Here is a 24,866-nt window from a genome sequence, read left to right as displayed (position 1 = left end):
CTTGTTGTGATTAACACTGGGTGTTATATGCAGGTGTTGAATCACTGTGTCATACACCTGAAACTAATATTACATTGTATATTAACTTACTGGAATTTAAATAAAAACTTAAATAAAGCATTGGGTAAACTGTTAAATAAATTCTTATTAATTATAACTTTTATCTGAGGTAATATGCATGGTGATGGCCTTAGAACAAAGATCCCACCTAATCCCACTTTGCAATAACTGACAAGTGTAAGACCATTACCTCCCACAACCATACTACAAATACATACACACACTATGTACGTGCTCACCACACCCAAACACAGACACTGACATACACACCAGTTCTAGGGTAAAATAATGAAGCTGACTGTTGAACTGTTAAACATTTTTATTGTGCAGGGTTGTAACCTTTACAGGACATGCAAGATAAAAAAGTGTAAAGTATATCAGTAAGCATATAAAAGTTCAGCAATCTTTAGACCAGCAGTTGATTTGCATGAGGGAATAGAACAGACATGTCTTGGGATATAGAGTTTACAGATTGAATCACACAGCAATTTCCCAAGTGATTTTCCTCATATAAAGATAAAAATATCTTTACACTTAAGAAGTATGCAAATATACTATATTTTTAGTTAGGTACACAGTTTAAAAGTAAAACTATGTCCATGCCAGTGTCTGTTTTAAATGCAAAACTTAAACGTAGGTAACAGGTTGATAATTAAAGTGTCAGGAAATCTAGAAGAGATGAAAAATAAAATCAAGCAGAGTTCCAATAGGTGTATGAAAATAAAAATAAAAGCATATAACTGAAGGTTAAAAGTAATGTCCCCAAGGTCAGACTCTTAATATGAGCAGGAGGAATAAAAAGCTTTTAGATGTACCAGGCAGCTTTCTGTATGACTCAGGTTTACAGGTGAAATTCCTCAGTTTGAGTTCAGAAGAATTTGATTTATTCCAGCAAAATTACCTCAATCTTTTATTACTGCCTCCTCCCCGTCTTCTTTCTGAGCAAAGTGATGCTTGGATTAGGTCCAAAGCTCCTGGCAGGGGGAGGGGCTGTGTGTCACAGCATAACAGACAGTTACAAGTGCTTTACTTTGAAGGGGGTCACATTTGCAACAACTCTGACAGTCTCACAATGGCCTCCATTTTATGAGCCCTTCCCCGGAGGCCCACTGATCAGCTGAAAAGGGAACACAATGTTCAGCCACTAAACCACCCCAGTGATGGATTAGTTTGGAGTCAGGAAAGCGTGATTATTCTTGAAAATAAACGAAGCTGAATAGACATGCTGACCTCATTCAGCTGATGAGAGGCAGGGAAAGTTGGCTTCCACTCCTGTCAGCCCAGAGAGGGCTCAGTCCCATTTGTCCACCTTAATTTGTTTCATGGGGTTGATGTACACCATACTTGATATTGATAAAGATGCTGTGTGATCAAGTGCAGATGTGAACTTCATCCAACTCTGTTTCTGAGAGCTAGAAAGAAGCGTGGAGAATGGATCTTCTAATTTTGGTCTTCAGGAAGGCTGCTGGACCTAATAAAAGTTGATGAGTTGGACCCTATTTGAAAAGGAAAACGTGAAGAACAGGAAGGCACTTAGGTCTCATTATCTATATAACAAATATTCAGGCACAGAAAGAATCACAGGTTAAAATTTCAAAAAGTGTAAGGCATTAGTTGGAACATGTGAATGCAGATTATGTTTTCTAACTTGATAAAGATCCAGATGGATCATTAAAGTGAATGGCAACAGTCTATTAATGCTTCAGATGGTGGGGGAAGAGTTTGCTTAAAACCTGCCCACATACCTGTACACTTAATGGTCTTAGCCAGGAATTCTTCCCTTACCATAAAATGATCAACATTTTAGAATAGGCACTTGAGATTGTTTGTTCTTTTTTTTTTCCCTCCTCAGTTCTTCATATTTCTCTCAAGTTACCTTTCAACAATAGGTCCATATCTCAGCCAATAAAACAATGGTCCACATGCAAATAAGAATGTAAGGAAAAAAATTTTAAATGGGTTTTAAAAATCAAGACCACCAAAAAAAGAAAATAGGTGAAATAGCTCAGAAGACACAAATAATGGTTATGAAAACTGAGTGATTTCTTTGTTCTGAACCAAGAAAATTCATTCATATACTGTTGCTGTACCAGCAACTTGAAACTTGAAATTGGCACCAAGAAAATTAAAAGGAAAAAAAAAAAAGAATCAGGTATACTTCTATCCTTAAAATGTCATTTATATTTCTTTCTGCATGTTGATGCGAATACTGCTGAATATTTTGCCAACAGCCTCAAAGAACGGGTCACAGAAGGTGTGGACGTAGATGGAATACACACGGCTGACGCACTGAATCTCAATCAGGAAACTCTTAATGCACGGTACAACTGCCCAGATGTGCAGGAAAGAAAGAATGGCAAAGTAAATGCCCCATATGAGTGCCATTGGGATGCCAAAGAGGGCAGACAGCAAGCGGTAAAACCAGTATTTTGTCACAGTGAAGGTGGTGAAGCTGGCCTTCCAGATACCATCAAAACTGTGTGTTCCTTCTGGTTCCGCTATCACATCTTCAAAATCAATCTAAAAGGAAGAAGGGACAGAATGTGAGCTTACAGTAGAAGAAAAGAGGAAAAAACACTACTGAGTATCCATAAATACATATTAGCTTTAATGTACGGGTTCTGTGTGAGGTGCTTGAAAGTACTCAGTAGCATCAACATCACTCTGAACTTGCTGGAAACAGGTATTTGGGCTTCACCTGGACCTTCCTTACTGCATCTCTGGGGGTGGAATCCAGGAGAATTTCTAACATGTTCTCCACATGTTTCTTCAAACTTCCTGCATTTAAGTAAAACCTGGCAACATGGATAAATAGACTAGGCGCTCAGTGAAATGTAAATGACATGACCTAAGCTAATTGTATTCCAACACAACTACACAAATGGTGTTGAGGGGTAATTAGTGCATAGTTGATTGCTGACTCTCCGAACACTCCACGGGTAGACTTTCTTCAGCAAATTAGATCACTGTGAGCTGTGAGGACTCAAGAAGTCTTCATGGGGTGGTGGGACTTGGGCAGGGCTTGGAAAATGGGGTATGATTTGGAGAAGAAGGAAGAGGGTACTTTGGAAATGGCATGAGCAAGATCCCAGGAACAAGGAAGGGTGATACAGTGAGTCTCGCAGGCAGCGAGACCTGTGTGGGCACAGCTAGTAAGACTGATTGAAGCCAGTCTCAATTTTATTTTGCATACAGTGGAAGGTCTATTGAAGATAGTAGAGTGGGGGAATGCAGCCACACTCAATGTGGTCATTTATCAAGATGAATTTGACAGCAGTATATAGGCTGGAGAAAAGAAACTCAAGGCAAAGAGACTGTTGTTATATCCCAAGTTTGGTACCGGGCCCAAACTGGAATTGTGGCCAGGAAAAAGAAAATAAAAGAATGAATTTCAGGGATGTTAAAGGAAGACCCCACAGGATTTGGTTACTTCAGGATTAGGGAGAGAGAAAAGCCTGAGATGAGCTTTGAGATTCTGATTTGCCAGCTAAGGAAAGCGGAGGTGACATTAACAGCAAGAAGAAAGTTACAAAGGAAGGCAGTTAAAAACACGTTAAGGGAGAGCTTCATTTTTGAATTAAACGAACGGAGTAAAGTTTTTTTTTTTTTAATTTTATTTATTTATTTGACAGACAGAGATCACAAGCAGGCAGAGAGGCAGGCAGAGAGAGAGGAGGAAGCAGGTTCCCTGCTGAGCAGAGAGCCCGACGTGGGACTCGATCCCAGGACCCTGACATCATGACCTGAGCCGAAAGCAGCGGCTTAACCCACTGAGCCACCCAGGCGCCCCCAGAGTAAAGTTTTGAATATAAAGACAGATACAAATATCAGTGGTCCACACCAGTGAATCCTGTAATAGTTCCTTTGGGTGGCCATAAGGAAGTAATCAAATAAATGAATTTGCAGTACAAAGCAGTTAACAGTAACCAAGTGCTTCTGCATGCATTGTCTCTATATGATCTGGGATTTCAAACCAATCTGAGAAGATGGGTTGTTATACCTTTACAAAAGAAGGTACAGAAGTTTAGAGAGGTGAAGGTGATTTGCTAACAGGAAGCAAACAGCAGTGGTGGGACCAGAATGCAAACTTGACACATTTCCCTAGAGCATTCTCTTCCGCAGTACCTGCTACCTAAACAGTGAATTCGCAAGAGCTTTTATCTTTCTAGAAGGATTTATACAATCTCAACTGAAGCACGGATTTAAAAAATTACCAATAGAACAGTAGGACAGAGCCAGCTCATCTGCTTGGCAAAGGCAGCTATATGAAGGGATCTAATGTAGTTTGAAATCTAGACAAGTTGATGACTGCCAACATCATCAGGAATCCAGGCAAGCTCAGGATTAGGGGATGAGGTCTTGCTTGGGTGACCGTGGAGCTTCTCAGTGCCAGTATGCCACCTTTGATTCAACACAATAAAACTTCTTTTGGAAAAAGTACATGATGCTTACTAATAATTAAAAGTTTATTTTCTAGAACATTCTGTTTCTTGATCTATTGTCCAATGCCTTAATAAGGTAGTATGTAAAAAATGGTATTTCTGCTATTATGTTTCATTTGCATGATGATTGTAATTTCATTTACATATACTTCATTTACATAATTAACTTCATTTTTAAAACAGATTTATTGTCATTCCAACTCTTTTCTTTGCCTATTTAGATCTAGACTCAGAGAAAAACATTTACTTGTGTGTTTTAAAAGGTTGCATGAAATATGTGGCAAGTCAGATCAATCCTTTAATGATATTTCTGTGCACTTTACTTAATTGTCCACTATGGGGTTTTGTACTGACACTGTATTTTCCCAAAGCTATTAAGAATAAAAGCCTGTGGTTTTTCTTCATCCAATTTCAAGATACCCAATAGTGGTGTTTTTTTTTTTTTAAAGATGACCTTATTATGTAAAAATATTTGGTGAAGCCAAAAGTAATACACTAGAGCAGACAAAAGAAGAGCAGTCCTGGTCCATGAATGCCCTTTAATGGGAACATTCATTCTGAGTGCACAATGGGAGAGGGTACCTCACTTTTATTAAAAAGTAAAGGTAGTCTACTATCAAAGGAGGGCAGGGAGCACATTATTGGAGTTAGGGTATTCCTACCTCTTTACAAAGCAGAACATGAATTATGCCTGCCTTGAGATGCATTTCCTAGGGAGGGATAGTTACTAACATTTGTTGACTTGCTATTATGATCAGACACTGTTCTCATTTAACTCACATCAACTCTTCATAGATTACTCCCACTTTACAGGAAAAATTCAAGGTTCAGAAAGGTTAATAAATTGTCCAGATAGATAAGAGGTGGATTTGAGTTTTGAATCTGGTCTGAAAGATACTGACTTTTTCTTCAATACCACATCACTTTAGAAAAATATTTTTCAGATTTTCTCCAAGACAACTTTACTATTTCACAATTAAAAACCATATTAACAAAAAAGAATTTGCTGAATTTTACTTTTCTTATAACAGTAAGAACTCTCAAAACACGGTCTCTAAGGACAATGTTGCAATGAGGTTATGTATATCATATATACAATTTGGTCCTTAATGAAGATCTGTGGACATATGAATGTGGGTGAGATTTCTTGATCACAACTTTATTTTTTTAAGTGTAACTATAAATGCATTTTTTCAACGAACATATTGGAAATTCTTAACTGCCTTCAAGTAAATTTAGAGCAGGTCTCTAGGGGTGGACAACAACATGACGAAAATAACATGTTACATAAATATATTCAGTTAGTTGGTTGCTGTTTTAGTACTGAAAATTTAAGATGGCTAGAGATTACTAAAAGTATAGCCCATTAGATGCAGCTGAGCAAAAGAAAGTAAGGCATGTAAAGGAAACACATTGGAACCAGAAATAAAGCTTACTTTCTACTTCCATTTCTGTAACAGTAATAGTAGTAGGTTTTTCTGAAGAGTATAGGACATAATTTATGTAAAGTGCTTAACATGGGTATAGAGCATTACAATATAGTAAATGCTCAATAAATAGTAGCTTTAAAAATTCCTTGCTGTGGGTGACTAAGCTTTTTAATTGGGAATTTTAATAGAAACTATCAACCACAAAGCACCAATGGCTCAAAAGAACTAATTTCCACCTGTAACAATCTTCACCACAATTCTCTGAGATGCATGACATTATTTCTATTTTATAGATGAGGGTGGTGTTTGAAGTTAAAAAATTGCTCAAGGTTACACAAATGTTAAGTGGCAAAGCTGAAACTTGTTCAACCCGAATTGTGAGCTCATTTTGTTTTTGTATACCTGGGGTTACAAGCCCCTATAATAGTCATACTTGCTTAATTTTGACCCACATAGATATGTTTCCTAAAACATTCCCATTTTGATTATTAAAGGAATTACTGTTGATAGTTTTTCCATTTTAAATTAGGACATCTAGTAACTAGGATGTTTTGGATTTTTGGTACTGATTGTATTTTCTTGGCCCTGCACAGTGTGTTCTCACAATCCTGGGCACTCAGCCAAGAACTCTCACTCTAACTGGCAAATAAGGAAACTGAGGCACAGAAGGTTTAAAATGGGCCAGACATTCTCAAGGTCCCAAATGAACCAGTGGAAAAGCTGAAATTAGAACTCTAACTTCTGATTCCCAGGCCTAGGTCTAGCTCTGTGCTCAACACTGTATCTTTAGGAACTTATATCTTTCTTACCATATCCCTTCTCCATTTACCCCAATCATATCTCCAGGTCTCCTGTAAGTCTCTCATTACCTTCTAAGGCATTGACTTGAAGGTTACTTCTATTTGAAGTTAGAAGAAATGTCCTTTTTATAGTATGAACGTGAACATTTCTGAATATCTACCTGGGGTGAAGAAAACAGGAAGGAATATTCCAAAAAAAATCTTTGTTTCACATTTTGATATGTATTGGTAATGCACTGAACTCAACAGAGTTCTGCTAGATAATCAGTCATTCCATATAGCGTTAGGTCAGAATTCCCCATCACCTAAAGCACAGTTGATTCAGCATTTTCTTTTTTTTTTTCTTTTTTTTTTAAAGATTTTATTTATTTATTTGACAGAGAGAAATCACAAGTAGGCAGAGAGGCAGGCAGAGAGAGAGAGGAGGAAGCAGGCTCCCCGCTGAGCAGAAAGCCCGATGTGGGGCTCGAACCCAGGACCTGGGATCATGACCTGAGCCGAAGGCAGCGGCTTAACCCATTGAGCCACCCAGGCGCCCCGATTCAGCATTTTCTTAGATGTTTAAAGCTAAAGGAATCCTTAGAAATTAATGGCCAAGGTTGTCAGATGACTGGATCCAAGGGTACCTTCCCAGGTATGGCAGACACAGGATTAGAATTCAGGCTTAGGGGGCGCCTGGGTGGCTCAGTGGGTTAAGCCACTGCCTTCGGCTCGTGTCATGATCTCAGGGTCCTGGGATCGAGCCCCGCATCGGGCTCTCTGCTCAGCAGGGAGCCTGCTTCCTCCTCTCTCTCTACCTGCCTCTCTGCCTGCTTGTGATCTCTCTCTGTCAAATAAATAAATAAAATCTTAAAAAAAAAAAAAAAAAGAATTCAGGCTTAGGAACTCTACTGGGCTCTTCTGCTCCTGTCTGCTACACATCCCCTGTCAGTCTAGCTGCTGTAGCTGCTGCAAAAGACAGAGAGGTTTGCATTGGAACTTGAACATCATCTTGCTCTCAAGAGGTCCCATAGGGCTACTGCTGAGTAAGTGATGGTGCCTCTCTCTGACAATCCCTAGTGTGTTCATTGTTCACATCCATCATTGGCTGATTTATCCCTCATTAAAACTGTCACTCTGGAGTCACATTTCTTCAGGAACTTATTCCTCTTACTCCTTAATGAGTATGTCTTACCTAGACAGGAACTTTATCTGCTCACTTAGATTTGGAGCAGAAGAGGAATTAGAGATTTGATTTAAAACAAAAACAAACACCAAGAGATGCAGGTGTTATTTATTTTCTTAAAATGAGATGTCTCAGACGAGGTTGACCTGTGTCTGCAAGAATTGATTTTCTGTTCTGTAATCCATGGAACAAGTTGCCCTTCTGGCAAGAATCCTTATGCAGACCTCAAGATCAAAGGCATGAATGTGTTTCAGTGATATTTCTATGTCTTAATAGATGCTTTATAAGGAATCAACAGTTTATATTACTAGATTTTTATAAATAACATTAAATTCCTTTATGCAGCATTGACTTATGATGCTATAATTTCAGAAACATAAATCAACAAAAATCTAGCAACAGACATCAAGAAAAGCAATCTGTCTTGTGTTTTGATAATACTTTACTAAGGTAATAAATCTAAAAAGGTTTAATCTTGTTAAAAGTATGTCATAACCATATTTAAAACATTTTTTATATGTACACAGGATTTATAAAATACAGGGTCATTTTTTTGTTTGTTTGTTTTTGTTTTTTGGGTTTTTTGTTTGTTTGTTTTCAGGGTCATTTTTTTGTCCTAAAATCTGGACATTTTATTTTTGAAGAAGAAAACTTAAAGTACTAGAATCTCAAAGAATATGAAGCTTGCATATTCTGTTTATATGTGGAAATATCTTTTTAGACTCTTAGTAGAAATTGTGAATGTATTAGATATATAGAACACATAACTAACAATATACAAGGTGTTTACTGAAACCTTGTGTGTTGTCTGCCCAACATCCACAGAATTCTGATTTATTCAGGTAATGGAAATAATCCTTTGATCTCACAGATAAGTTAGGTTGGTTTAGACTTGTGAGGATAGTGTTAGTCTCCTTGGCAAGAGATTTGTTTAAGGAAGACATGTGGCTCAGTTCTCCCTAAATGGAAGTCTGCTGGGTGGGACTTCCAGGAAAACTTTATCTTCCTTATGAAAAGAGACAGAGGTGCTTGATGTGGCCCTTTGCCCTTTTATCCTGCTTAAATTATGTATTGCCTTGATGTAGGGAAGTCATCATGTGACAAGGAGGTGACATGCATGTTTTAAAGGCCAAGAATATAAAAGATAGTGCTTTTGCCATTGTCAACCTATAAAAACAATGCCAGTAGCTGTCCATCTCTGGGCTTCTTGGGTAACACATATATACACTTATTTTTAAGCCACAGCTATTCAGATTTTCAGTTACCTACAGCAGAAAACATTCCTAAGTGATACAATAACTAATAGTCTTTTCTGTTGGTTGACATAGTAGTTGTATATCTCCGCATTTAGAGATCTGAGTTCAATTTCTAACCTCAATGTATCTTTTTAGCACTAGTAGACTCTATTCCCAGAATATGCTTCTAACCTGTATCACAAAATGTTTGCTTTACGTTAACATTTAATTTTAGTAAAGCATAAATAGGATGATAAATTTATTATGAAAGACACATATTTGTGATAAGTAACATCTAGGATGGCTCCCAATGATTCCTTCTCCCCTATTTCCTGGTATTCTTGCCCCATGTAATATACTCCCTTCACTGTGGGCTGGAGTTAGAGATGTGATTCTAAATAATAAAACATGGCAAGAGTGATGGGGTGTCACTTCCAAAATTAGGTTACAAAAGAGTGTGGCATCTGCCTTGCTTCCTTTCTTACTCTCACGTTTGCTTACCCTGCTAGAAGCCAGTGCCATATTGTGAGTTGCCTTATGGAGAGGTCTGTGTGTAAGGAACTGATGGGGGGCACTGGCCAACAATCATTGAGAAATTGAGGCCCATAGTCCAACAGCTTGGGAGGAACTGAATTCTGCTACCAGCCATGTGAGTGGCTTGGAAGTAGGTCCTTTCCCAGTTGAGCCTTGAAGTGATTCTAGCTCTGATACCTTGGTTGCAGCCTTGAGAGGCCCTGAGCCAGAATTACTAAGCTAAGCCACACTTGGAATTCTGACATACCACAAGATAATAAACATTTGTTGTTATAGGCCACTGAATTTTGGGGTGATTTGTTAATGCCACCAGGGATAATTAAAACAATCCCCAAACAAATCATCTTTATCTTGATTATCATTTGTTATTTTTTTTCAAGGTATTGAAAAGAGGTATTTTTTTCAAGGTATTTTTTTCTTATGTTCTATTTCATTTCTCTTCTCTGTTAGATAATTCAATTCTCATGCTTATAGAAAATTATATATAGTGAATGTATATAAATATCCTGGTCAATCTCTATTACAAAACTATAATCCTCAGGACTGCACAAAAACAGACACATAGATCAGTGGAATAGAATAGAGAACCCAGAATAGAACCCTCAAATCTATGGTCAACTAATCTTTGACAAAGCAGGAAAGGATATCCAATGGAAAAAAGATAGTTTCTTCAACAAATGGTGTTGGGAAAATTGGACATCCACATGCAGAAAAATGAAACTGGACCATTTCCTTACATCATACACAAAAATAGACTCAAAATGGATGAAAGACCTCAGTGTGACAGGAATCCATCAAAATCCTAGAGGAGAACACAGCCAGCAACCTTTGTGACCTCAGTCACAACAACTTCTTGTTGGACATGTCTCCAAAGACAAGGGAAACAAAGGCAAAAATGAACTATTGGGACTTCATTTCTCACAGCAAAGGAAACAGTTGACAAAACCAAAAGACAACCAAAGAATGGGAGAAGACATTTGCAAATGTCTTATCAGATAAAGGGCTAGTATCCCAAATCTATAAAGAACTTCTCAAACTCAACACTCAAAGAACAAATAATCCAATCAAGAAATGGGCAGAAGACATGAACTGACATTTCTCCAGAGAAGACGTACAAACGGCCAACAGACACATGAAAAAATGCTCAACATCACTCAGCATCAGGGAAATACAAATCAAAATTCCCATGAGATACTATCTCACACCAGTCAGATGACAGATGTTGGTGAAAATGTCGAGAAAGTGGAACCCTCTTATACTGTTGGTGGGAATGCAAGCTGGTGCAGCCACTCTGGAAAACAGTATGGAGTTTCCTCCAAAAGTTGAAAATAGAGCAACCCTATGACCCAGCAATTGTACTACTGGGTATTTACCCCAAAGATACAAATATAGTGATCTGAAGGGGCATGTGCACCCCAACTTTATAGCAGCAATGTCCAAAAATAGTCAAACTAAGGAAAGAGCCCAGATATCCATCAACAGATGAATGGATAAAGAAGTGGTGTGTTGTGTATATAAAGGAATATTACTCAGCCATCAAAAAGGATGAAATATTTGGGGCACCTGGGTGGCTCAGTGGTTTAAAGCCTCTGCCTTCAGCTCAGGTCATGATCCCAGGGTCCTGGGATCGAGCCCCACATCGGGCTCTGTGCTCAGCGGGGAGCCTGCTTCCCACCTTCTCTCTCTCTGCCTGCCTCTCTGCCTACTTATGATTTCTGTCTGTCAAATAAATAAAATCTTTAAAAAAAAAAAGGATGAAATATTGCCATTTGCAATGACATGGATGGAACTAGAGGGTGTTATGCTAAGTGAAATAAATCAATCAGAGAAAGACAATTATGATCTCACTCACATTTGGAATTTTAGAAACAAAACAAGATCATAGGAAAAGGGAGGGAAAAATAAAATAAGATGAAATCAGGGAGGGAGACAAACTATAAGAGACTCTTAATCATAGGAAACAAACTGAAGGTTGCTGGAGAGGAGGGAGGTGAGGGGATGGGGTGACAGGGTGATGGACATTAAGGAGGGAATGTGATGTAATGAGCACTGAGACTGATGAATCACTGACCTCTACCTCGAAAACTAAGAATACATTAGATGTTAATTAATTGAATTTATATAAACAATAACAACAACAAAATAAATATCCTAGACTTCAGTCTTGGGGCAAAATTCAGAAATATATAAAAAGGAAAGAGCATTTTCAACTTTCTTCAATTCATGTCAAACAGAATGTTAGAAAAGTTTTAGGCTACTTATGGTGCAATCATTTATTTACCTTAAAGTGGCCTGGATTTATAATATGTACCAAAGACTAAGAGCCAGCTCCATATAGAAGGTCCATCACCAATTATGGACTCTTACACTTCATACTTATGAGTGAACTAGCATAGGGGTCCCAGTTCCCAGGGGTTCTCAGAATGGACCATGTGGCAAAGGAATCAGCTGGAGAGGATGCTTGTTAAAATGCAAAACTCAGCCCCATTTTATTCTCAGATCAGATTCTCTGGGGCAGGACCTGGGGAATCTATTTTTAACAAGATTTCTCCTCTTTTCTCATGCAAAAGACTAAATCAGAGTTTTGCCTGCACCTTTGGATCTAGTAAGAACTCCTTTTTGTCTATGCTACTCTTTTCCCTCCGTGCCTTGAAGCCCTGGTTTGCTTCCTGCTTCTCTCTGGAAGTTCCTCATATGCTGGATGGCATCTGGATGTTGGTGGATAATGAATGGAAATTCCCTCTGAAAAGCTTTTCCTAATTTAAACCTATTAAATATGTATTATTGGACAAAGATGAATGACTTATTTATTATGAAAACACACTAACTGGCAATAGAAATCCTGATTTATTTTCATGATTCTAAACCCAGTATAAACAAAAGTATATTTAAAAATATCAAATATGTACTTCTAAAATTTTCACATATGTACCAAACCCAGTCATCCAGAAAGAAGGTTTAGACTAATTACAAGCTCCCTTCATTGTTCTCACACATATTTCCAACATGTTGAGTAGCTTTTGAAGTCAACAGAATAAATGTGCATGAATGTGTGGGTGTAGAGAGGGGGTTGAGAACTAGCACAATTAAATGTTACCAGAACACAGGAACTTTGCCCTAATGTCAGTGTGTTTTCTCAGGGGCAAGGGCCAATACCCATGTGTTTACTGGGCCAAATTAGCACCACTGAGGGAAAAGACTGCAGTGTTCTTGCAACACCAACTAAAAAGAGGAGGCCTGGATTGTGTAAATGCCTGCAATTACTTGGATTCCCAGAGGATCCCTGTGTAGCCCTAAGAAAAATGTAAATCTGGGGCGGGAACACTGAGGTGATTTGGGCTGCCTTGGGGTGGCAGGTACTAGGCAACTTCACCTTGCTTAAGAATACAGGTTTGCCTCCTGGGGGAGGAGGGGAGATAGATGTCTGTATTACTAATGCGGGTTTCAAGCTGGAAGAGGATAAAATGGGGGTATTTATCTACCTCTCTGAGTGAGAGGAGAGGGCTGGGGTACAAGGGGAGGAATTCAGAGGAAATCTGTCATCTCTGACCTGGGCCTCTAGCTGGGACCCTTGAGTCTCTTCCTTTAGACTGACCTTCCTCTTTCTGCTTTCCAAACATTACAGAAGCCTCAGAATAATGATACTTCACATTTATAGTGCCCAACTTCACACATCTACTTCTCTTTATAAACTTATAAAGTTCTAGGTTATCTTCATAATAAGAATGGAAAATTGTCTTTCATTTTCCCCACTAAAAAGAGGTCACTTTACTATAAATGACTGGATCAAACTAGGACTTAAGGGAGGTCTGGGTCTGTTGCACCCATCTTGGTATCTTCCATGATACCTAATAGTACTATGCACACATTAATTAGAAATAAATATTTCTTCAGTAAGTATACTTTTTTTAAAGAGCTATAAATGTACATCAGAAGGATATAGGCATATATATAACATTTCACTAACCATCATATTATCTCCTATGAATTCTTTGCCTGCTATCATAAGTGCATTTTTATTTATCTATTTTTTTTGTATCCCATTTTATTCAAAATGATGTTCTTATTTACCATAGCCCTACAATGCCATGACCATTCTGATCAAAATGAAGTGGAGGGTTGGTTATTGTTTAAGTGACTTGGGCACCACAGAAAGGGGCAATCCAAGCTCAGAAGTCTTCACCTTTAAGGAGAGATGATTTAGAAAATATTGATTAAAGGACTCTTTTGCTTGGTTGGGTTTTGCCCTCAGTGATCTGAATACAATTGTGTAAACCTGACCTAAAAAGAGGGTGAGATGAACTCTCGGAAAGGAAGCAGGGGATCAGCAGAACACCCCAGTGGGGAATGGACAGGGTGAGGGAATAAACTTGTTTTTTTCCCCCCACGTTTTCCTGGGGTGTGTGTGTGTGTGTGTGTGTGTGTGTGTGTGTGTGTTTTCCCCAGTGCAGGAAAGGAGGCTATCAGCAGAACACCCCAGTGGGGAATGGACAGGGTGAGGGAATATACTTGTTTTTTTCCCCCCACGTTTTCCTGGTGTGTGTGTGTGTGTGTCTGTGTGTGTTTTCCCAGTGCAGGAAAGGAGGCTTACGAGTAATTTGTAGTTCAGAATGAATATAGCTGACTGCGTTTACTTTCCTGGAGGAAGCATAAGAAGAGGTGGAGAGAAAGGCAGAGTATTAGGGTGGTAGATACAGTTGACCCTTCAGCAGCATGGGTTTGAATTGTGTGGGCCCAGTTATACACAGATTTTTCTGATAAATACAGTACAGTACTGTAAATGTGTTTTCTCTTCCTTATGGTTTTCTTTTTTTTTTTTTTTTTAAGATTTTATTTATTTGACACACACACAGAGAAATCACAAGCAGGCAGAGAGGCAGGCAGAGAGAGAGAGAGGAGGAAACAGGCTCCCTGCTCAGCAGAGAGCCCGATGTGGGGCTCAATCCCAGGACCCTGAGATCATGACCTGAGCCGAAGGCAGAGGCTTTAACCCATTGAGCCACCCAGGCGTCCCTCTTATGGTTTTCTTAATAGCATTGTCTTTTCTCTAGCTTACTTTATTTTAAGAATATAGTACATAATACATAAAACAATCAACATATGTGTTAATCGACTATTTGTGTTATCGGTAAAGCTCCTGGTCAACAGTAGGCTCTTAGTAGTTAAGTTTTGGGGGAGTCAAAAGTTATACATGGATTTTTGACTACACAAGGGTGCCATTAGTTCAAGGGTCAACTGTATATTCTGAGGCAGCAGACTTTCACAGAGACCTTGCAATAACAGTAGTGTTATGGAACACTATATGCCTCACTGGGTTGACATCACATCCTGTATGTGTATGAGGAGTGGCAAGGCAGGAGTTGTCTTCCCTATTTTACAGACTAGGAGACTGAGCCTCAGGGAGGTTGTAATCAGTGACTGGACCAAATACAGGACTTGTGTCTCTCAGATCTTCATTCACTTCACCCTCTATTACATCTCTTTAACCTCACACCAAAATTCTCATTCTGTTTTTGCAACCCTGCTCATTCAGATGGAGTCACATGGGAATTTCTGAATCCACACGTTCTGATTGCTCTTTCTTGCCTGCACCCATGCTTCCCATCCAAACTGATAGAACATGCCTTCCTGACTCAGCAAGTAATGATGTTCACCAGGACAGAGCAAGTGATCCAAGTCAGAGGATGTGGCTGTCCTGCTGTCAAACCTCCATGCTCAGCATTACTCTCATTCCCCAGCAACCAAGCTCCTCTATAGCCAGGATCCCTGGGTCATTTGACTGACCATTGGTTACCAGGTCCCCATTACCTTGTCATCTCTCTCTGGTTTTTCTAGATTTACCATAACATTATATCTTACTCCATTTCTGTAGGGCCAGTGGTTATCCAACATTAGTCCACTCAAGAAGTTTCTGGGGATGCTTGTTAAAATGCAGATTCCTGGGCCTTGGGATTCTGAATCAGTGGTTCAAGGGTGGGGTTCAGATATCTGTACCCTCTCCCCACCCATTTTGATGCAAGTAGTCTGGGGAGAAGACTTTGAGAAACAAAGGCTGCCTTAGGCTTCACTCTATGCTAGGTAAGAGGCTCTGAAAAATCTGACATTCATTTCTGAGTGGGCATAAGAGTAGTTTAGTTACTGTGTTGCCCCCTACTTTTGAGAGGCAGTACTGTCCTCTGGTTGATAGCACCAGGGCTTGGTTTGACTCTCAACTCTGCTATGCTATCTCACATAAGCTACTAAGCCGCTCAGTCTTAGTTTCTCATCTGTAAATTGCTGGTAAAATAGTACTTACTTCGCAGGATTATTCCATGTACTAAAACATTTAAATTATGCAAAATGTTTGGGACAGTTCCTGGGCAATGGTGAGTGCTACACCAGGAACTTCTGGCCCAGCCACTCCAACCAGGAGAAGAGGGAAGTGTCAGGGATTTCATTAACAGTGTTGGGAGAATGGAGGAGATATTTTGGAAAAGTAGAACCTCTTGGCATTTGTGAAATCATTTCAGGCAGGTGAGTGCTTATTTTGCATTCTGCAAATGCATCAACCTTCTAGAGTTTATTATAAACATGAGGCACACGGCAACCAAATAGGCCCTTGGGATAAAAATGTCCCAGGTGACTGAGCTCCTGGATTTGTCAGAAAGTGACACCAACATGAAGTAATGGGACCCTCTTTGCTTTAGATTAATTCCTTTTTGCCTTCCTTTTCTTTTTCATTCATTTGAAAGTAACCAACAGGTTTCTCCATCTTTTGTTCTTAAGAGAGAGTATGAATTACTCTAGGGTTTGTATTATAGTTTGAAAATTTAAGTTAAATTTCCCTGTTTTGATAACAAAGATATATATTCCTAGTTTACATCCTGTTGTGGATTGAATTGTGTCCCTTCAAAAAGATATGTTGAAATCTTAATCCCTAGTACTTCAGAATGTGACCGTATTTGGAGACAGGGTCTTATGGATGTAATTAGGATGAGATCATACTGGAATGGGGTGAGCCCTTCATCCAATATGGTTAGCATCCTTATAAGAAGATGGTAATGAAGAGACATACAGGGAGAAGGCCCTGTGATTGGGGTGATGTAGCTGCAAGCCAAGGAATGCCAAAGATTGCTAGCAAACCACCAGAAACTAAGAAGAGACAAAGAAGGATTCCCATATAGGTTTCAGAGGGAGCATGGCCCTGGTGACATCTTAATTTTGGGCATCTAGCCTCCAGAACTATGAGACTATAAAGTTCTATTGTTTTAAGCCACCCAGTTTGTGATACATGCTAAGGTAGCTCCAGGAAATCATTATACATCCCTTTGAAAAATTGCTAAAAACTATTCTTCATGATGAGATGATTTCCGGGTTCCAGAGCGTTTTTTTCCTTGAGTAGGCTGTCCACCCTTTTTTTTCTGAGATCCCAAGTAGAAATCTCAAGCCACCTTCAGTGTACCTGCAGCCAGCTGGTTTTGAACCTTCTTCAGGAACCCGGAACCATCTCTTCGGTCCACGTGGCCTCACATTTTTATGATCACAAAAGGTGCCTAGCTGCAGATAGCTCAGTACAAAGTAGGTTGCATATCTTTTGATTCCTTATTTAAATCTCCAGGCTTCTGGTATCGATTTGGTGGCAGTTGTTGATGTTGAGTGTCACCATATGAATGACATGCAATAGTGAACAGCGTAAAAATAGGCCATGCAAGGGCTAGTGATAGGAGCCTTGAGACTGAAACACTGAACTTGAACAGGAAGGAGTAATACCTTGGGGGCTTGTTTGTGTGTGCCATCCTTGAGGAGAAGTAACTTCAGCCCTTGGAAGTGGTGGAAGTTCTCTTTCCTAATAGAAAAATCCTGCATTGGTTAATGCATGGAAATCCCATTCTATCCAAACAGGCAATTATAAGGATTCACTCACTTTAGTGAGCAAGCCTCACTTGCTCACTGAATTCTGTGTTTACACTTGGGAGTTTGTTATTCTTTTAAACTTCTGGGTGTGTCATGGGACAAATATGAATGATTACCACACTAAACAAAACAAAAGCTCTTTCCATTCTAACAAAGACATAAGAAATGGAAATGTCTTCACCATTTTCAGACTACCCATTGGTTTGCATAGACATTTGTTTGAACCAGAGCTTTTTAAACAGTCTCAACTTCTTTTCAGTTTCTTTAATTCACTTCCTGATGGCAGAGGTTTTTTCCTACCATTCAGTCAAGTCAAACTAGGGCTACTAATAGCTTTCATCTTACCTCACTGCTGGAATATTTTTCCCTCCAGTGCTTGGAGTCTGTTTATTAAACAAATAGAAAATGGATAAAATAAATCTCTGCAGGTTTGAACATTGCTAGGCAAGTGAAGAAAAGGATCTAAACTAAAGTTCTTATCAGGTCTAAGCAAGGATAATCATAGCCCATATGTGGCTCCCAAGACACAACCCCTGACCTCTACTATGGGGTTTTTCTGAGCACTGTTGGCGTTTTGGACTGGATAATTCTTTGTTGTTGGGGTGAATGTAGACATGCTGTCCTGTGCACTGTAGAGTGATTATCAGTATCCCTGTCCTCTACCCATTAGATGCCAGAGTAGTACTCCCTAAGCTGTGACAACTGAAAATAACTGCAAATATTGCCAAATGTCTCCTAGCGGTGGGTGGGTGGGGAATTATTCCTGGTTGAAAACCACTGCTCTAGAAAATCAGAATTGATGTGATGAGATAGGGCTCGAATTTTAGAAATATTTATAGGCTAGAATGCTTGTGTATTTATTGCAGGAACTTTTGGTTTATAGTACGGTGGCCTTGTGAATTCATTCATTCGTTCAATATTTATGAAGCACCTACCTTTTGAGGATGGAACAAGTTAAACAAGGAAACAGAGCCAGAATAGGGTTGATGAGCTGGTTATGGGTCACCGAAAAGGGAGCAGTGCAAATGAAATAGAGATGGCCTCTGGCTGCTCAAGCTCCTCAGGAATCATTAAGAAGGAGAGGTGCTATCCTTCTGTGATGCACTACCTTAACTGTTGAGGGAGAGGAACTAATTTTCTTGCCCCTTCCCAAATCAGTAATCATTGAGTGTACACTGGAATTTTGAATACTTTCTTTCAGGACAATGGTCCAAGCCTGTCCCTGCTTTAGAGCCCTTCTACCTGCTGTTGGTTTTGCTTGGAAAACTCCTTCCATCACTTTTCACCTGACTAACTCTAAGTTATTGGTCATGTGTTAACCTAAATGTTCTTTCTTTGGAGACTTCTTTCTGGTCCCCACGCCTTTTCTCACCTGGATGCTTTTATCATCCAGCATATCTGACATTTATTTAATGGTTTGTGTGTGTGTGTGTGTGTGTGTGTGTGTGTGTGTGTGTGTGTGTGTGTGACGGGGGGTGGGGAGAGATTATTTCCGTTACTAGACTATAAGCTCCCTGGAATATAATAAGTACTAAGTTAATATTTGCTCCATTAATTAATGAATTTAGTGAATGCTGGTATTTGCTACGTTATATTTCTCTCTTTCTTCTATTTACAAGAGCAATAATCTGATATAATCTCCTTTAGGAAAGAAGTTCTGAATGTCTTATCCTGTCCAAGGGTTAGTAATTGCATTAATTTATTCTAACCCAGTCACAGTAACTTTGATAAAAGAGTGATCAAAGGTGACTAATGACAATGAAATAAAATCAATTTAGTTTTTGCTTCTCATGAAATTTGGGTTCAAACCTACAGATGCAGACACAGTTTTGCTTAGGGAGCTGATGAATTCCTGAAGAATGTTCAGGTGGCCTGGAATTCAGACAACTTCATGTTTACCTTCGGAATCATACAGCTTGGGTGCTACGTGATGGGATTAAAATCACACAGGGCCCTAAATTTGAAATTTTTTATGGATCAGAAAGAAATAAACTATAGTTGGCTAATGGGAAAATCTGACTCAAAGTAATAGTGCTTCTGCTCTGTAGTTCTTAGTCATTTGATCCAATTCCTCAGAGATAGGCTGTTGAAAGATCTTCAGAAATGTAGCTACATGAACTCGGCGATTTGACAATTGTCAGCACTTGGACAGTCTGAGCATTTTTTATTTAGCTAGACCTTTTTAAGACCATTGCTCTAACTAAAGTTGTAAGTAATGATGCACTCTATTATGTGAACGAAGAGGAATTTACTGGTTACAAAAAAGATTCCTGAATGTTTGTAACCTATTTTAGAAATGATTTTCTGGTCTATCTTGGAACACAAAAATCCCATTTTTGAGGCAAGGGCAATAAAAGGTACCACACAGTTATGAGCACAGTTGAGAAGGGGAAATGAACTCCAGCTCTTGATCTCTTTCATCCCAAATATTTATTTGTGGTATATTTGCATTTGCATGCTATCCTTTGATAGCTCAGTATTTCAAAGATGACTCAGCTAAATCCCACAGCCTGAATATTAAGAATGAGATTGACCATTGGTAAAATCTAGGAAGAAGGTAGTAAACCTAGTTTAGATGAGAGATCTTCCACCATTCTCTCTGAATGGACTTCATGCATCTTTACAAGATTCTACTCTTTGATGAATAATGGTTAAACAGATCACAGAATTTTAGAAATGGAGGCAACTTAGGGACCATCTAGTAGTCACTTCTTGATTGCTATAGGTGAAGAAGCTGCTGTCCATGGGTCCAAGTGACTTTTCTGAGGCCCAAGTTACCACTTGAGCTGAATGTCCAAAAGAGGGCTAGAATTCAGATTTCTTTTGAGGCTCAGTTTCCCCATCTGCTCCGAAGAGTGATTGGCATCAGTAAAGCACTTCTTAGTGACTTGAGGTCTCTTCTCTGTGCCAGGCACTGGAGAAATGAAGGAGACCTGCCTGTCCCTAGGTCCACTGAAGCTTCCTGTGGCCTCTGCACCATTAGGAGAAAAACCAGTGCATGTCATTATCTCCATTCTTAGTATGTCTGAGCCATGAACCCATGTAGAAAAAGGGGGGATAGGGATGACACTCCAACCAGATGATCTTCCTCTTGGGGAGAATAGAAAGAACAAGCAAAAGAAAGGGGAAACAATAGGGCTGGATTACATAAATCACATGAGTTTTATCCCACATACAGAGTCTGTCTTTTGTAGTTGCTATAGTAGAGTTGCAGAAAGTATTTTTTTGTAATAGGAATTTGAGAGATAATATCATATTCCAATTAAATGCTAAGACTCCCCAAATGAGGACCTAAAGAAGTAATAATTTCCCCACTGTGGCCCTTATGGTCCTGAAAGTTTTATCACAGTACATGCTTTTATTATTAAGAAATTCTAACTGAGAGTCTAAACCAGATTCAATTCCAGCTCTTACATTAGCATCACCTGGGGAGCTTTAAAAAATGAAACAAAACAAAACAAAGCATAGTACATAGGCCTGGGTCCCCTCATAGATCAGTTCAATTAGAATTTTTAGGGATGGGATAGTCACAACAGTATTTCAAAATGTTCCTCAGATAATCTACAGCTTGGGTAAAGAACTTCTGGTCAAAAGTCATAAAACAGACACCCTTTGCAGAAGTCATTCTCTCTCATGAGTTTAAATCACAATGGGGGTTTATACAAGCTGAGAAATTGTATGAATATACAATGTGTAGGAGGGAGTGGATGGGCAGGCTTGCCATAAAGATAATGTTTCATACTGACCTTTTGGTACAGACAATGCATGCATTTTGCAGTGTTCTACTTTTAGATGTTTACCACTTGCATTCTCAACCACTGTTTAAAACAATGCCATACTGACCCCTCTTTGCCTCCAAATACACCAGGTATCCTGGAATAGAGGAAAGTGCTTGTATGTATGCTAGCGTTTAATTATGAGATTGATTATATGTCAGTGTTTTTATACACCTAATTGTAATTGTAGAGGTAGAGGGATTTGAGAAGTTACATAGACAAGGAATTTAACACACAATCATTTTAAAACAACTGTGATACATTCCTGGGATTAACCACTCTTATTACTTGGAATTCTTTCTCCCAGCTAACCTAATATATTTTTTTTTTTTTTTTAATGAAGGGTACAACCCTTCCCCCTTTCCCCTTGTCCTGAATGGTGATTGTGTCCAAGCAGTATTTTTCTTGTAAGTCTCTTAATAACCTGGCACACCTAAAGACAACTGTCATTTCATGTTCCCTTCAGCTTTTCTAAAAGATTTTCCAGACAAAGCAGTCCCTCCTCAGCCAAACTGAGGGTGTCTCTTCATCCCTTATCTCTTTCCTTTTGTTCCTCCTTAGGATCTTTGTAGCATCACTACTTCCCTCAAAAGATCAAAATAGGAACCCATTCTTAATAAGTCTGACAAATAGCAAGTGAGGCAGAGAATCTTGTAGGTGACATTTCTTCTGATTACACTGTCCTTTTGTTTCCATCCTTTATACTTCCTTTATTTTTAAAAAGATTTTATTTATTTATTGAGAGAGAACTTGAGAGAGAGAGATATATATCACAAGCAGCGGGGGACGGTAGAAGGAGAAGCAGATTCTCTGCTGAGTGGGGAACCTGATGTGGGACTCAGTCCCAGGACCCTTGGGTCATGACCTGAGCCAAAGGCAGACGCTTAACTGACTGAGCCACCCACCCTCATTATACTTCCTTTAAACTATCATTAAATTATTGAGATGTTTAATGTTTATGAACAACTGGTAGCCTTAGTTTCTATCCCCTATTGCCCAAGGGGAGTGGAGCATAGTAAATTCATTTAAGGGCACATTTACAAAGTGATTATCACCCTGGAGATCTTTGTCCCTTGGGGACTGTGGTATTATGAGCTTATCCATTATACTCACCAACCATCTTGGTTTTCCATATCACAAGCTCCCACAAAAATGATAACCCTTTCCTAGTACTTTCTTATTTTTCATAAATTTACCCACTTTTTCCTACTTAATATCTATGTTCATTATTTCTAGTCATTTAGCATTATCTCACTTTGTATATAGGTCTTAATCTTATTTTTGTGGGTGATTGGTGTTTGTCAAAATCACTTTGATGTTATTTTTATCACAGATGTTAACAAGGTCATTGTGATTGGTGTCATTTTTAAGTTGTGAGTCTTCTTAACCTATTCATTCCAGTCATTGATAAAATACTGAATGTGCTAGGGCTGTGGTCCTGGCTGTATGTTAGATACCAGTCACACCTAAAATTCTCATTACACATCATCACCCTTTTTTGATGGTTACTTCCTAGTCCTATGTATTCTGAACTGAATAATAATCCTGATTTTCTATATTTAGCTTGTTGATAGGGAAACTATTTGGAGTCAAATTGAAAAGTTTTACTTTTTACATGTTACAGTAAATCCACCTTCTCTCACAAGAGGTGAGAGAAAGAAGCACATTTGGAAAAGGAGCTAGCATTCATTTCACTTGGTACAGACATCAACAATGAAATGAATGCTGTCTGATCCTTTCTAGAGACATCTGTGTGTTTTGTCTATTTTTTTTTTCCTTCTGAGAAGGGTTCTGAGATTTATGAAAGACCACTTCTGAGGTACAAAGAAATTTCTATGCTGTTGGAATAGTGGATATTAATGGTCACCCCTTCCCAGCTAGTAAAATCTCTGAGCTCTGTGTACTTAAGAAATCTAGAAATAAGAAAGCCAAAGAGAAGAAAAAAGAGGCTTGGGTTTCTCATAGCTTTTGTCTCCCTCAGGTATGGAAGGTTTAGATTTTTCTTCAGGGCTGTCTGCTGACCTAGTCATTTCTTTGATGTTTGCCATTGTCCATTGGCATATGGTCTGACAGAGAGTCCTTCCACCCCTCTCTTTGCAAGGAATTTCTCATGTGGCCTGAGATCCACTTGTCAGTCTTCACATTTCTGTCCCAGTGGGCAATGCCAACCACTTGCGATAGCATCTCTTGGTGTTCTGGGAATTTGCTTGTCCTGCCTGACAGATACTTAGGAGTTCAGCCTTATCCTCCAGGCCCCAGAAGGTCATCCAGGTGGCATGGCCTGTTTACTGAAGGCTCAGGAGAGATGCATCTGTGTCTTCCTCAAACAGATAAAAATAAAACTCTTAATAATAAATATATACACAAAACATATTTTTTCTTTACTTTGGTAAATAGAGTGAATGTTTCTGGATTTCTTTATTCATAATTTGGATATGCTTTTTCTTAGAAGGTTTAAAATGTGGCTGCTCTTGGGGAAAGGGACAAAGAAAGACATTCAGAAATGTAATCCTATTGTCTTTTCACTCACAGGAGACATTCAGTTACTTAAAGAAGAATTTCAGATTTTTTTCAGCAGATTCAATTTGATATCCATTTGCTGATGACAGACTCAGTGTGGAGCCCTGAGATGGGTACAGGGAAGCCATAGTCCTGGGGCCACCAGGGTGCCATTGTCCTACCCTGAAGGACAGGCATGCAATAGGAAGGAAAGTTGGGGAGAGAAGGATGGGGATAGAGAAGCAGAATACTCAGAGGGCTTCGATATATGCCAGAATAGAGATAAAAATAAGATGTGGTGGAAGCAAAGGGAAGAGATGACCAGTTCCAAGAGGGTGGTCAGCAAAGGCTAACAGAAGTCCCTGTGTTTCAGGTGAGCCCTGGCAGAAGGCTGTAGTCTGCCAGGTGGACACTCGTGCAGTAGGACTCATGACATGCTCTGTGCCTGGTGTGGAGCAGGTGCTTCCTACGTATTTGTTGAATGACCTTCCTCAGGGAGCATAATATCTAAGAATAAGAATCATTCTATAATTATAACTAGAGTAGTGGAGGGGTTTACTCAAAATAAATTGGTGAATTGGTGGTTATTAACTTTTTTAGATAAGCAGTTTCTCTCCCTACTCAAAAACATGATGCTCAGGGTCAAGTGAGGAAGAGATCTGTTGACCTAACCAAAATAATTGGGGGTGAAATCCAGTGAATGCAATTCTACTGCCTTGACGGATTTTGGTATACCTATTTCCAGCTATATATTATTACTGCTAATCGTATAGACAAGGCCAACAAGTGAGCCATGATTGATGGAACATTTCAATTGTTCTTCTGAGAGATTAATGGTGCCTTGTAAAATGCCCTATGAAGTCTGTTCCTTACTTCTGGCATTTGTTTTTGAGAACAAATACATAATTACCAGGGAGGAAGTCTCAGAGAAACTACTTTCAGGATTAAAGAGGCATTTCTCCCACTAGCATACAATTCAGGTTTTTCTCAATTGTTTGTGTTTTCACAATCTATTACTGTAACAGCATAAGT

At 39.1% G+C, this 24,866-nt stretch overlaps 1 protein-coding gene across 2 annotated transcripts in view; it reads right to left on the bottom strand.

The window, feature by feature from the left end:
• Positions 1-361: 361 nt before the first annotated feature.
• Positions 362-24,866, bottom strand: part of CAV1 (caveolin 1) — a 36,699-nt gene continuing 12,194 nt past the window's right edge. For both annotated transcript variants that reach the window (XM_047695177.1, XM_047695178.1), the window contains exon 3: positions 362-2,580. In XM_047695177.1, the coding sequence (XP_047551133.1) occupies positions 2,239-2,580 (342 nt within the window). In that variant the 3' untranslated portion in view covers positions 362-2,238. The remainder of the gene's footprint in view (positions 2,581-24,866) is intronic.

Source organism: Lutra lutra, chromosome 11 (assembly GCF_902655055.1).
Source record: "Lutra lutra chromosome 11, mLutLut1.2, whole genome shotgun sequence".
Taxonomy (NCBI): domain Eukaryota; kingdom Metazoa; phylum Chordata; class Mammalia; order Carnivora; family Mustelidae; genus Lutra; species Lutra lutra.
The sequence above is the reverse complement of the archived record's forward strand: the minus strand, read 5'-3'. Positions and strand labels throughout refer to the sequence as shown.